The 13,216-nt window shown below is 36.8% G+C and overlaps 7 protein-coding genes across 8 annotated transcripts; 3 read left to right on the top strand and 4 right to left on the bottom strand.

Moving 5' to 3' along the window:
- Positions 1-21: 21 nt before the first annotated feature.
- LOC129578990 (E3 ubiquitin-protein ligase RFWD3-like) lies at positions 22-2,752 on the bottom strand. The gene is made up of 4 exons (XM_055468428.1): positions 2,161-2,752; positions 1,819-2,047; positions 1,509-1,679; positions 22-1,427 (listed from the first exon to the last, which is right to left on the bottom strand). The coding sequence occupies exons 1-4, from the start codon at positions 2,171-2,173 to the stop codon at positions 119-121; spliced, it is 1,722 nt and encodes a 573-aa protein (XP_055324403.1). The 5' UTR covers positions 2,174-2,752; the 3' UTR covers positions 22-118.
- Positions 2,684-3,980, top strand: LOC129578994 (uracil phosphoribosyltransferase homolog). The gene is made up of 4 exons (XM_055468434.1): positions 2,684-2,983; positions 3,060-3,194; positions 3,288-3,513; positions 3,604-3,980. The coding sequence occupies exons 1-4, from the start codon at positions 2,868-2,870 to the stop codon at positions 3,784-3,786; spliced, it is 660 nt and encodes a 219-aa protein (XP_055324409.1). The 5' UTR covers positions 2,684-2,867; the 3' UTR covers positions 3,787-3,980.
- Positions 3,981-4,169: 189 nt separating this feature from the next.
- LOC129578993 (probable U2 small nuclear ribonucleoprotein A') lies at positions 4,170-5,605 on the bottom strand. Its single transcript, XM_055468433.1, has 6 exons — positions 5,408-5,605; positions 5,102-5,249; positions 4,852-5,034; positions 4,617-4,786; positions 4,394-4,540; positions 4,170-4,333 (listed from the first exon to the last, which is right to left on the bottom strand). Exons 1-6 carry the CDS (start codon positions 5,487-5,489, stop codon positions 4,299-4,301), a joined length of 765 nt encoding a protein of 254 aa, XP_055324408.1. The 5' UTR covers positions 5,490-5,605; the 3' UTR covers positions 4,170-4,298.
- Positions 5,606-5,666: 61 nt separating this feature from the next.
- Positions 5,667-8,639, top strand: LOC129578989 (regulator of MON1-CCZ1 complex). Its single transcript, XM_055468426.1, has 8 exons — positions 5,667-5,969; positions 6,050-6,530; positions 6,604-6,830; positions 6,899-7,064; positions 7,136-7,394; positions 7,457-7,856; positions 7,926-8,130; positions 8,218-8,639. The coding sequence occupies exons 1-8, from the start codon at positions 5,850-5,852 to the stop codon at positions 8,268-8,270; spliced, it is 1,911 nt and encodes a 636-aa protein (XP_055324401.1). The 5' UTR covers positions 5,667-5,849; the 3' UTR covers positions 8,271-8,639.
- Positions 8,419-9,967, bottom strand: LOC129578992 (uncharacterized). Its single transcript, XM_055468431.1, has 5 exons — positions 9,796-9,967; positions 9,435-9,711; positions 9,210-9,364; positions 8,960-9,143; positions 8,419-8,882 (listed from the first exon to the last, which is right to left on the bottom strand). The coding sequence occupies exons 1-5, from the start codon at positions 9,846-9,848 to the stop codon at positions 8,682-8,684; spliced, it is 870 nt and encodes a 289-aa protein (XP_055324406.1). The 5' UTR covers positions 9,849-9,967; the 3' UTR covers positions 8,419-8,681.
- Positions 9,968-10,093: 126 nt separating this feature from the next.
- Positions 10,094-10,849, top strand: LOC129578995 (splicing factor 3B subunit 6). The gene is made up of 3 exons (XM_055468435.1): positions 10,094-10,258; positions 10,356-10,474; positions 10,564-10,849. Exons 1-3 carry the CDS (start codon positions 10,229-10,231, stop codon positions 10,793-10,795), a joined length of 381 nt encoding a protein of 126 aa, XP_055324410.1. The 5' UTR covers positions 10,094-10,228; the 3' UTR covers positions 10,796-10,849.
- On the bottom strand, positions 10,850-13,127 carry LOC129578991 (beta-arrestin-1-like). Of its 2 annotated transcripts, none has more exons than XM_055468429.1 (2): positions 12,726-13,127; positions 10,850-12,640 (listed from the first exon to the last, which is right to left on the bottom strand). In XM_055468429.1, the coding sequence occupies exon 2, from the start codon at positions 12,553-12,555 to the stop codon at positions 11,248-11,250; it is 1,308 nt and encodes a 435-aa protein (XP_055324404.1). In that variant the 5' UTR covers positions 12,556-12,640; positions 12,726-13,127; the 3' UTR covers positions 10,850-11,247. The 2 variants fall into 2 exon arrangements, with proteins under 2 accessions (XP_055324404.1, XP_055324405.1); XM_055468430.1 differs by having other exon boundaries at positions 12,735-13,127.
- Positions 13,128-13,216: the final 89 nt, after the last annotated feature.

Here is a 13,216-nt window from a genome sequence, read left to right as displayed (position 1 = left end):
GTAAATCTTATTGAGATATAATTTAGCACTTTTGCGTACTTATTACTCGCAAACAATTTTCAATTGAAGAAGGAAACTTATCAAAACTTAAGAAACAAAACTGTGGCAAATAGATAATTTAAACGGAATTGACCTGGAATATTCGGCATTTGTTGTCACTGAGCGTAGCCAAAAATGCTGCATTATTCAAGTACATCGGACACATGTCCATGATGCAGTCGTCAACGTTGAATCCTTGCATTTTGATGCCATTCTTTGCGTTCCACATACTCACGGTTTTCGTGTCTTGCAAGTAGCTTGCAACGAGCGAGTCATTTCCAACGGTCATCTGCGTGCTGCGTGACATCACGGACTGCGTTCGAGATCCGTAAATTGTGCATACCGTTCGTAATACTGTTGTTTGATCGATTTTTGACAAATTCGCCACAATCAGACGGGTCTGTGGATACTTTGAACTTATACGTGTGGCAATGAGTAGTGCATTTGTTTGGTCGTCGTAGCTAATAGAAGCGAATGGTCCGTCGACTGTCAATTTGCTTTGTTCGATACGCTCTGAACCAGTGTATTCATAGAACCACAAACTTTGCAGTTTGCACACGATGAAACCGCCGAAGCGAAAGTCATTCGACACAGGAATCGATTGGATGCCAATAACCGGACTAAAATCACCTGGCGTTGGTAGTTGCTCAACATATGACATACAATTACGAACGTCGTAAATGTATGTGATGCCCTGCTGGGAGCCGAGATGGAGGTAACGCGGTCGAGTTTTATCAAATGACGTTGCCCAGATTTGACTTGTCGACGGGGTGATTGTGGCAACTGGCGTATTATTGGTAACACTGTAAATGTATGCATTTATATCCTGGGAAGCTGCCGCTAGCAATTCTTCATCACTGTCCAGTGATAAATCGCGAATCATTTTCGTTGACATACGAAAGAAAACGGTCGGTTGCAAATTGTATGCGCTAACAAAGCGAACGCCATAGCCTGGAAACAGAGTAACACCTGACTTTTGTGATAGAATCAAAGTTTGAATGCGACGACCATAGGTCATGGCACGGCAGCCACCCTCCCGACTGAGGTCAATGTTCTTATGCATCGACATTTTGTACATAATTTCACGGTGCGATGATGTGTGCGGTGCGTCATGGAATGTTCCGTGCTTTTTGAGCCGATTGCATTCGAGCTCGAGCTTCGAATACTCTTCTTTCAAAACGGCCAGTTCGAGTTTGATGGCGCTGCATGTGCTTTGAAGTTCAACATTTTTTGTTTTTTCTATTTCGTAGAGATCCTGTAGGCGATACTCTTCACTTTTATCGACAACTACGATTCGTTTTGCATACAATGGTCGGAAATCACGTGTCACTGCTTTGTTCTTGCACGTCGGGCAACATTTTGATTGAGCCGGACATTCATGGATCCATCTTAATTAACAAATCATTTCATTAGGTTTTGACTGTTTCCGTTTGTCCACGACAAAAATAATCAAAAATAAATCAGAATACCGTTTGATGCAGCTCTCTCCAAACAGATGGCCACATTTCAATGAGACCAAGCGATGATCACCCTTACACTCCCATGTATCCAAGCAGATCGAACATGTGGATCCGTCGTCATCATCATTGTCCAATGGTGGTGGCGCTTTCTTTGGTGAATCTGATTTCCGAGACTGTGATCTAAAATAAGCATTGAAAATGACAACCTTCATTTTCTTTTCTATGACAGCTCAGGCGTATTCATGTCATTCATTCGCTTCGTAAATCTATATCGTGTTGCGTTGCAACAAATGTCGCAGTTATACAAAACATTTATTACCTTTTTCGCTTTTTTCGACTAGGTGTGACATCTGTTTCGTTGCTTGATTCAACTGTAGGATTATTGATATCGATGTTAACCGATTGTTCGTTGCGATTTGGACTCGAATCAGTGTTTGCTTGGTTTATTTCACCTGGTTGAACTATTATCATATCCTGTACTGTATCTATCGATATGACGCTTATTTCAATCGGCTCAGTGGTTGCTGCATTGCCCGTGTCGTTGCTCCCTATCGTGTGAAATCAACATTAATTCAATGATAGAATAAGAAGATTTCAAGCTTCTGTCCATGAGAACAACAATAAGAAGAAGAAAAAAATTTGTAATGTAAAAAACACAAACCTTCACTGTCCATATTTGTTTCAAGTTCATTTATTCGAATTTCAATGCTACACTTTCTTTAGGCAATCAAAATTGCATTTTTTTCTACACAAAATCGTAGCAACTTTTACGTCTTATTCCATCAATTTATTACTTTATATTTTGCACAGAATCAATATTACGACCAATATTCAACTCTTCTCAAAATCAAGCCACTGCAGGCAACAACATGAATTTCATTGTTCATATGTATGTATATCGTAGCAATGTTTGGCGACAGAGTTGAGAATAACAACAAAGCATAATTTGATGTGCTTTAGCATGGTCAAACGAAAACAAAGCAACAACGTTAACTTGACTGAATGTATGAACCAGCATGAAACGTACTCATTTCATTGTATGCATTCGTAGAACGAAACGAACCTTTTCAAAACTGTTACAAGAAAAAAGAAATTCCATTTTTCAATTCAACATCTATCAAGATATGCAAATTGTATTACAAATTGTGTAAAAATATATTTATTTAAATATTATTTTAGAACAATTTTGATAGAAGAAATATTTTGTATGAAAATATTGCATTTTCTTCCAACTTTGTGTACGGTCATTTGACAGCTGTCAATGGTGTTGCACGTGAACAATGCAGATAAGATAACATCGAGAGAAATAACAATTCCCAAATATTTATACAGTCATAGCGCAAGTGAAATAGAAAGATCTTTACAATTATGGGCACCGTAAATAATAATGTACCAATTTCAATCGAACATAAAATAGGTGATAATCTCAAAGTATTGGAGCAAAATTCTCAAATCAAAGAGCTCCAAACCATAATCCGCGATAGGTGAAGAAAAAACGAAACACAACTTTTTCTCCATCAAATAATGAAAGTGACATATCATTTTGTTGGCATTTTTCAGGAATACTAGTCGAAGTGATTTTAAATTCTATGCCGATCGTTTGATTCGGTTGGTGATTGAAGAAAGTTTAAACCAATTGCCATACTCAGACTGCTCCGTTGTGACGCCCACTGGAGCAATCTACGATGGTTTAAAGTATGGACCTAGCCGCATATGGACAAATCTTTCTTGAACCCACCGCATTGAAATTTTTGCATTAACATTCACATTCAATCTCATTTTCATTAGATATCAGTCAGGCAATTGCGGTGTGTCCATTGTTCGTTCGGGTGAGGCAATGGAACAAGGACTACGTGATTGCTGCCGATCAATTCGGATTGGTAAAATTTTAGTCGAATCGGATGCCGAAACACACGTTGCCAAAGTAGTTTATGCTCGTTTTCCGGATGACATCGCCAAACGGCAAGTTTTACTCATGTATCCAATCATGTCAACCGGCAATACGGTTGTTCAGGTACACAACATTTGAAACGTTGACACCATCCCAATGAGCCTAGTTGGGCACTAATATGTCTTTAATATTTTGATTGATTTATTTTCTTAGGCCGTGAATGTTTTGAAAGAGCATGGTGTAAAGGAATCTTCAATTATTTTATCGAATTTATTTTGCACGCCACAAGCGGCTAAAACCGTCGTTGCCGCTTTCCCAGACATGAAAATTCTCACATCGGAACTCCATCCAGTGGCACCGAACCACTTCGGACAACGTTATTTCGGCACCGATTAGGTGCATTTACTCAGCAACGAATAACAGCTATGCCATTCACATATGCCATTGGCATCGATCAACATCATTGTTTCATCTCCGAGTCATAGTCCTAATGTATAAGTTTCGACAACGCTGTATTTATATATATATATAAAAATAAAACATTTACCATGCAAACTATTTTCGAAAAGCCATAAAAATATTTCAACTAATTGATGTAAAATGGTGTTTTATTTATGACTAATCAATCTAGTAATTTACGTGCAAACTTCAGTCGAAGAAGACAGAATTTCTGTCAACGAAATAAGTGTACTACTGTATGAGAAAAATGATTATCAAGCTGTTCACTCCACTGCAATGTTTGCAAAGCGCGTCACAAAAAAAAAATGTTCTTCATGAAATATGTTGAAATGAAATATTTTATTAAATATTTGACTTGAACAAAGAAATGTCTGTTGCTCATGAAAAGATTAAGAAAACGGTTGCTTATCGATAAGTTTGATATTTTTTTTAGCTAATTCCATTCCAGCTCACATTTCCATAGCATCATCTTCATGTGGCGCGCCTAAAAGTGTTGAAAAATCGATTACAGTCTATAAGATTCGTAAATTTCATAAGATATTACCATTTCCATTTCCATTTTCGGCATTGAGATTTTCTGGAATGTTGCCCGATTGTAATATTCGCGTGAGCCGCTCAACCTCTTGCAAAGATGTTGCATTCTTGATAGCATCTCGGATTCTCTGGACATCTTCTTGTGATGCCGTTGGGACTGTGGAATATGATCGGGAGTAAATGAAAAGTTGTTAAATGTGTATGAGTGAGTGAGCGAGCGTGTTTGGGTTTACCTTTTGAACTATTCGACTCTGCAGCGGCGGGATTTGCAGCAGCTGCTTTAGCTTTCTTTGCAATTTCCTTGAGGATTTCCTTCCCTTTTTTACTTTTAAATAGCTCAACAGCAGCTTGTCTATCCTTTTGCCGAATTTTACGGAAATCTAAGAGCCGGAGCTTCGGGAATCTAAGGCAATAAAGATGAATATCAAACCTCATTTATTCTAGATTATGTTAACCAAATACACTTACTTGTAGGCGATATATTCGCGGTAATGAGGATCAGTAGTGATTGGATTTGTGAGCAGTGACAGTGTTTCTAGTTTAGATAGCGCCACAAGGGGATCTAAATCACTAAAATCTTGTAAATTGTTCCCTGTCAGTATAATACTCTCCAGATTCGGAAGGAACTCATGAAGGTTATCTGCTATTCGTCTGTGAAATGACACCAAATGCAACTTAGTATCCGAAATTTGTAGAATTTTCGTGTGAAGCAACTTACACAATGCGATTATTGTTTAACAGCAAGCATTTAATTCGTGGCAAATATGGGAACCCATCCAAACGTCGCAAATCATTATCCGAAAAATCAATTGTATCGAACTGATCCAGTGTGGCTCCCATGTTTTCAATTTGCGGTATTTTGTAGCCTAAAATAAACCGATCAATGAATCCCCATTCGAGACATAATGTTCATTTTATATTTGTATAAAAGAACGATAAAATCCATCGGATATGCGAAAGCATCATGAGTCAACATAACCTTGAATTTTTTTAAAATAAATAAAAAATAAAACAAAATTCTTACCACGCAGATCCAATTCACGATCTCGGCATGGATTTATATACTGCATCGATGCATTTATTAATTCCGGTGTTAGTTTGACCATTTTGAGTTCGTGTTAAATTACAATGAAAATGAAAATTGACCTAAAGTTGATGCCAAAACAAATCGACAGCGGCGAATGTCTAGCATTGGCAGCAAATGTACGCGAAAACATCGAAATGTCACTGTTCGTCTGCGATGAATTCCTGCAACACACTGCACTATCGATGTTTATTAGATTAACCAATGCAAAACAAATGGTCTGTCAAATGGCAAAAATGTCAATTGTTTACCACCTATTGAATGACTGAAATGGGCATTAAACAATGAATTAAAAATATTCCCAATTACTGTGATTGATCAAATAAAATCATTGTCTCATTTGTTTTCAACTATTTTGTTAAATTAATTTTGTTGTGTTTTTATGTGTGGATACAATTTAGCCATGGAGCAATCATACTATTTGGAGTTGTGTAGCGATCCCATTCGCTTTGATTCAGTCAGTCAAATAACCGATGTATTCTTTGATGATTCCAATAAACAGGTTCGACTAAACCATCGCGATTCTAGCACATTATTTTACCTGTTTTTCCTTCCATATCACGAATGTATTCATTCAAACAGTTGTTCGCTGTGCGATCGGGCGGTGCCACTGGAATCACTGTCAAAGGGCCAACCGAAAATCAGACGCTCACTTTTTGTATGGATGATAAGGGGCCGATGCGATCGATAAAATTTTCGCCCGACAAAAAGTTATTGGCCATCCAACGAACCGAAAAATGCGTGGAATTCATCACATTCGCAAACAATCAACCAAATGTCAATGAAATGATTGTGCACCAAAGCAAAAGTACAACAGTGTATGGATTCGTTTGGATACATAATAGAGAGGTAGTATTTATTTCAAATACAGGCGTTGAAATATTTACGGTTAATGTGGAGAAAAAGCTGTTGAAATCGATAAAATCGATGAATCTGACGGTCGATTGGTTTTCATGGTGTCCAACGGGGAATTTGGCTGTACTTGCATCAAACAAAGGAATGCTACTAACACCCATTCTTATAAAACAGGGTGGTGTCATAACGAGATTGCCAAAAATTGAATGTATGTTACATAATTAACATAATGTTTTCGGAATACCAAATTTATAATTTGTTGGCTATTCGATCCAAATCAGGGAAAAGTGAACATGGCATTCCAGAGAGAGACTTAACGTTGGCTGAAATCTATGACACTCTGTCAATTTTGATATTAAAACCAACATCAACCCGATTGGTCGAAGTTATCATTTATCTTTTGAATGGGCCAGGTTTAGCTCCAAAGAAATCCCATATACTTCAGCTCGGTCACAGTGGACGCTTTGCCATGAATATTGTCGATGATTTGATAGTCGTTCATCACCAGGTATACAAATCTATTCAACAATAATACCAAAATGTTCGATTTAAATGAAATTTATTGACAATACCTAGGCTTCTGCCACATCTTTACTATTCGACATTAAATTAACGAGTGGAACAGTTACCACAAATGATGTCACGTATCATACGCCAATCACACTGGGAAGACCGATCAAACCATTTTCACTGCAAGTACCAAGCTTATCACTGGACGGAAAAACGAAAAACTGTGAATTGTGTAAGTACTAGTTGTTATTGTAATTAAATATTTCGTTATTGTTAATATTGCTTTGTACCGTTCTCCATCAGATTCACCAAATTGGGTATTGTTTCAACCAAATATAGTCATTGATGCAAAGCTTGGCTGCTTGTGGGATGTGAAACTACGATTGGAATCATTGTGCAATTTGATCACTGATAGAGTACGATTGGTGGAACTGCTACTGAACCGAACGAATGCAAAACTTGTTTTGGTGGGAACTCTAAAAGAAATGCTCAGTAGCCAATACAATGGAAATCTTTTGCCTGTGATTGAAAATGTCTTCGACAAATTGAATGTCGTTTATTCGTGAGTAATCAAAATATTTGATGCAATTCAATATCCTGCATATGTGTTTTTTTCCCCCACAGGAGCTGGGTTACCGCCGAGGTACAGAATATTACAGCTCAACCGTCATCTGCCAAACAAGTAGCCAAAACAACGACAATACCACGAGTACTCATCGACCAAAATGATTTATTTGTCAATATTTTTTCGAATATCAGTGAATCAACTTACATCGGACAAGTGCTCATGCTGTACATTACTTCTTTAGCCAAAAACAACATTGCTGCTCAGCATGACATTAGCAAACTTGTTATTGTTAATTTAGTGCGACGCAAGCAATTCGATACGCTACAGAATTTAATCAAATTCTCTTTGATTAATGAATCAAAAGTGCTTGCATGTTTCCTACTTTCGTTATCACATGAACATCCTTCCGTCACCCAAATGGCTTTAGATATGTTGCATAAGTTGAATGCAGAAACGGTTTGTAGAACACCAGATTCCATCACATGATGATAGAATTCGAATGAGTTTCACGATTCTCTTTTTCAGATAATAATCGAGGTGCTTTTAGGCCAAGGGAAGATTGTCGAAGCTCTTCGATTAGCCAATTCATTGACAGGAGCCGAAAATTTGTCAGCCCGCAAATACCTTGAAGCCGCGAAGAAAACCAATGATTCAATTGTTTTTTATACAGTGTATACGTGGTTTCAGCAGCGTAATATTCGACAGCGTGGCTCTCCAGATTTTCTGAAAAGTATTATTGAGTTTGTCAAATGTGCCGATTGTATATCAACTTGAAGAAAACATTGAAATTTTCCATTCTGTTGTATTTTGTTTGCAGCCGAGCTGTGTGAAGAATACATTAACCACTACCAAAAATTGTACTGTAATTGACTTGAGGTGTCGTCGTTCGTGCATCGTAATTGTGTTCGTGCTAGATGCCATTGTCATCAGTGTTAAACCACATTTTCTGAGTCCGTTGGATATTCAACGCAAAACACACCAGATAATCAATTCAATCAAATCAGAATAAAAGCACTAGTTTTTAACAATTTGAACAATTTTCATGATTTTAACGAATATATTTATATCTCCAATCAATGGTCCAATCAATTTTCTAACAATGGTCCAATCAATAGAGTCGTGAGATTAGTTTTTCTTTTCTCGCTCGACTGTACAATTTTTTTTTATTTTTCAATTATTTTGTCGTTGACTTCCAAAGATTCATGCAATAATAATATGTAATAAATATCAATGAACTAACACTAATTTTTTTTGTAATGTAAATGTAAAATCTCGTCCAAACTATGGGTCAAATCGAAAATAGCTGTGGTAATAGTCAACAATGACCACTGGATTGCGTATGACATCTTTAATTGTGGCACGTCTTTTTACGTCTGCTTCCATCATGTGTGCGCACAAAGCGACCATTTGCTTGCTAACATTGTCTGGATTTAGAGGTGGGTATTCTTTGGTCAACGTACATCTTATTAATTCGTCCATCGACTAAAGAAAAAAACAATAATTCAAACTCTCTGGTTTCAAACCAATAAATTCGACTGAATTCCAATTGGTAAACTTACTTGCACTGCACCAAAGGCCGGCTGCAGTGCACAAAGTTCATACAAAATACAACCGAGGGCCCAAATATCACTGGAAAAACTGAAATGTTTGTGTATCAATGTTTCGGGTGCCATGTAAATTGGTGAACCACCCATTTCCTTTGTTTCATTACGTTGAAACACGTCATCCAAATAGCAATTATCACTGCAAATTTAAGAAGTAGTTTTTAATGAAAATTTTTCTTTGAAAAATTGCATGGGTAAATCTTACATATTTTTTATTTTTGAAACACCGAAATCAGCGATTTTCAAACGTCCGTTGTTGCATAACAAAATATTACAGGGTTTCAGATCCTTATGAACTACGTTTTTCATGTGCAAATATTCAACACCTAGCACTATGTCAATTAAAACCTGTTTGATTTTCTGTGGGACGAAACACAAAAACAATGCAATAAAATCAAACTAAACAGAAATCAAATCGTGTGTCACTTACATTTTCGTCCAAAAAAGTTTGCTGATCGTTTATCATTTTTGACAATGAACCGTTTGATGCATATTCCATGACAATGTAAATGCACTTGTTATCAGTGTTTGAACAGAAATATTCATACAGTCCAATGATTCGCGGATGGGCCAAATTTTGCAACAAATAGATTTCCTGTTGAATCATTTCGAAATGTGCGTTTGTCACAACATCCGATGCGTCTACCAATTGAATTTTCTTGATGCAGCGTACATTGTTGTTGTCATCCATGCATTTATATACCGTGCTGCGACATTGTTCAAGTTTATCATGAATATTTTTCTTGTATATTTAAACCAAACAGGTGTAAGTATGCAGAAGATGAGTTTACCCAAACGTTCCAGTGCCAATGATTTCAACAATTTTGTAGCCAAATTTGTCCATTTTTTTTTTACTTAAAAATATAGAAATATAAAAATGAGAGACGAACACAAGACGACACAAAACTACGGAGTACTGATGGCAAATTTTTTTTTGTTCAGTCACAATACATGCGAATAATCCAATATTGGATAACGGTTATTTACCAAAACATTTCTGATAAATGAACGCACTAAAAAAACATCGCATAGTTGAATTGAACATAGAACGCACGCGATTTCAGCATTGAACGTTTGCATTGGTGTTTCTACAGATGTCAAATAGCTGGCGTACATAGTTTTGTGTACCATTTTATCGTCAACACGGAACGTTTTACCACAATTTCAATCGTTTAAATATTTATTTCTAAGTGAAAAAAAAAACATCAAGATAAATCCATAAAAATGTCGTTGGCTATGCAAAAACGGAACAATGTAAGTATAAACCAATTAAAATAACCATAGCATGCGAATAGAAATACAATTTGACTGACAAACGTTTACATTAAAACTGAAATGTTGTTTGTTTTAGATTCGATTGCCCCCAGAAGTGAATCGTGTTCTTTACATCAGAAATTTACCATACAAAATCACATCGGATGAAATGTACGATATTTTTGGAAAATATGGCGCAATACGACAGATCCGAGTGTAAGTATTTCAATTGAAATAGTAAATTGACATTCTGAGTTTAACTTGTTCAATTGAAATAATTCATACATTATTTTCCTAATATCTAGTGGAAATACACCAGAAACCAGAGGAACAGCATTTGTTGTTTACGAAGACATTTTCGATGCAAAGAATGCCTGTGATCATTTATCTGGCTTCAACGTTTGCAATCGATACTTGGTTGTACTTTACTATCAATCAAATAAGGCGTTCAAGCGATTAGATGTTGACAAGAAACAAGAGGAGCTGAACAACATTAAGACAAAATATAATATTGGCACCGATGAATTGGGCAAATAAGTTGTATCAATAAAAGGCTAAGATTTTGAAAATAAAAATTAAACGCATCTCCAATTGTGTGTGTTTGTGTATCATTCTGTCTTTGCAAAGTATTTTTATTAAAGTAAAAAAAAAATTAACGAGAATGAACATTTTTAGGCTATAGAGAAACATTGAAACACTGAACATAACCTAGAAATGTGTGCGTCAAATACATCACCCATTTCAAAATACATTGAAAACGCAGAGTAATCTTTATCCAAAACTAATTACAATTATACCTACAAATATAATGTTGGCTTTGTTTTATTTTTTTTGTTGTTGTTGTTGTTCTTTTATTTAATCCATGTATTGGGCCGAATATTGAGACAATGAAGCAAAATTCAAATAGAAAAATAATAATAAAAGTTTCAATAATAATGCTATGCGTTTTGATAAGAAGACGAGTGAATCTCACTGCAGGTGAATGTCATTTAATCAGCTTCACCTTTCAATCGGAGTCGAGCGAAATCTTCGAAAATGATATCATCATCCTTGAAGTCATCATCTTCTAATTGAATGAGATTTCCACTAGTTGAACTTTCGTTATGTTCGTCCATTTTGGTGGCCTGTAAGTTGGCATTTGTTCGGCTAGAGGCTCGATCCGATAGTGTAAAGCAAGGTTCATCATCGATTGGCTCCGGATGCATGAGAGTGAACGGCAGCTCTGCGACTAAATCTCCGCCCAAAATCGGACCGCCGATACACAGTTTCACTTTTACTTTGTATTGAACGATTATACCCAAATTTTCTCTGTGCGCTGGATCGGTGATTATTGTGCTAGATGCTAAATTGCTGTCATCATGTTTCAGTTGACCATCCAATGCAAGGCCACGCTTATCCTTATTGTCCTTGAGCAATGGCCGTAATGTTAATACTTTGCTCAATGTAAAACCAGGACCCACTGAGTCGTCGGACTCAATTTCAGCCACCGTGCATTTATACTGTGCTGTTGAAAATAGACAAATATCTGCGAATTGCCTCACAGACACTTTAATCTTTTTCACTGTGCGATTTGAGTTATTGGCAATGTGAACGTTGACGGAAATTGTTTCGCCGTGATGGTATAGCTCCTTGTCCAAACTGGCTTCTAAATGAATTTTGTTTGGTTTCATCATGAACTCTTTGCTCACTTCGATTGATGGTTGCTCGCCAATTTTCGATGGTGCATACATAATTTTTCGAATGGCCAAACGCACTGAGTTCCTCTTGTGTGGCTTGTCATCAATTTGATCGCCAACATACATTTTCAATTCATAATCAACACCGCATGGTTTGCCCGTTTCATTGGGACTAGGTTGAAGTGACACACTGGCTGGACAGTGTGGTGGAACTTCAAAATAAAATGGATAGGCATTCGAACCAAGTTTCTTGATCAGACGTTCTTGTAGTCTGGTCAGAGGCCTCTCTTTTTCGGTTCTTGGAAAAATTTGCTCTTGTGCAACGTACAAGTCTTTACGAAACGTCAGCCCAAGCACGTCTAAGTCTTCACGTCCGTAACGAAATGCGGCCAATACACTGCCAAATACTTTATGGTCCTTCACATAATCGGGATCAATTAAAACAACACCATCGATGGGATCAGCGTGTGTAAAATCTCTTTTTCCGAGGTAAACGGTAATTTTGCCATTTGATGAACTCTTTTTGAACACCCTCGTGGCTTGTCGTTTTGAGCTATTCTCATCTGCCTCTGGATCTGGCGATGGAGTGGATAATTTTCCGAATGGCACCAAAGTGGACATCTCTTTTTCCCGTATTGTGTAGCACTGTTTCTTTTACTTTTTCAGTACCTCAGTCGTAACTCTATTAATTGATTAATACTGAATCCTAATGAACACAAATGCAAAGTTCCGATGAATATTAATGTTCTCACGGTTTGTTTTTTTATGGCAATTAAATAAAGTTGAAATACCCCGCTCACATCGCACCCGTATTAAATATCACACATCATTACTGTGTTGTTGTGCATTGTTTGGAACTATTTCAATTCAGAACTAATTCTTGTGCTTATACAAACTACGTGATTGTAAGCATTGATATCTTCACTTGTTCACTTGTAAATTGATTGAGCAATTGATGGCATTTAACGACGACTCATCCAATCGAAAAAGTCAAATCGGAGTCAAATAATATTACAAACAAACTGTATCCGTTCGTTTCTCGTTTTATAACAAATACAACAATAAAAAAAATAAATTCTTTCCCTTGAAATTTCGATGTGCATTTGTGTGGTGCAAGCGATGTATTCTTTTATCTAGTTGAGTTGATTGCTGCGTTGAGTGTTGCGTTAAGTTGGGTCTCTCACAGTTCTTTCCTTTTTTTTTTCAATGTTATTCTGTTGGTTTAGCTACTGTCATTTGACAGTTGGTTGCTGTGTGTCGAACATCGCAAAAACATCGCACA

Source organism: Sitodiplosis mosellana, unplaced genomic scaffold (genome assembly GCF_009176505.1).
Source record: "Sitodiplosis mosellana isolate CC-2019 unplaced genomic scaffold, AAFC_SMos_1.0 Smas_scaffold_6226, whole genome shotgun sequence".
In the NCBI taxonomy this organism is placed as follows: Eukaryota; Metazoa; Arthropoda; class Insecta; order Diptera; family Cecidomyiidae; genus Sitodiplosis; species Sitodiplosis mosellana.
The sequence above is the reverse complement of the archived record's forward strand: the minus strand, read 5'-3'. Positions and strand labels throughout refer to the sequence as shown.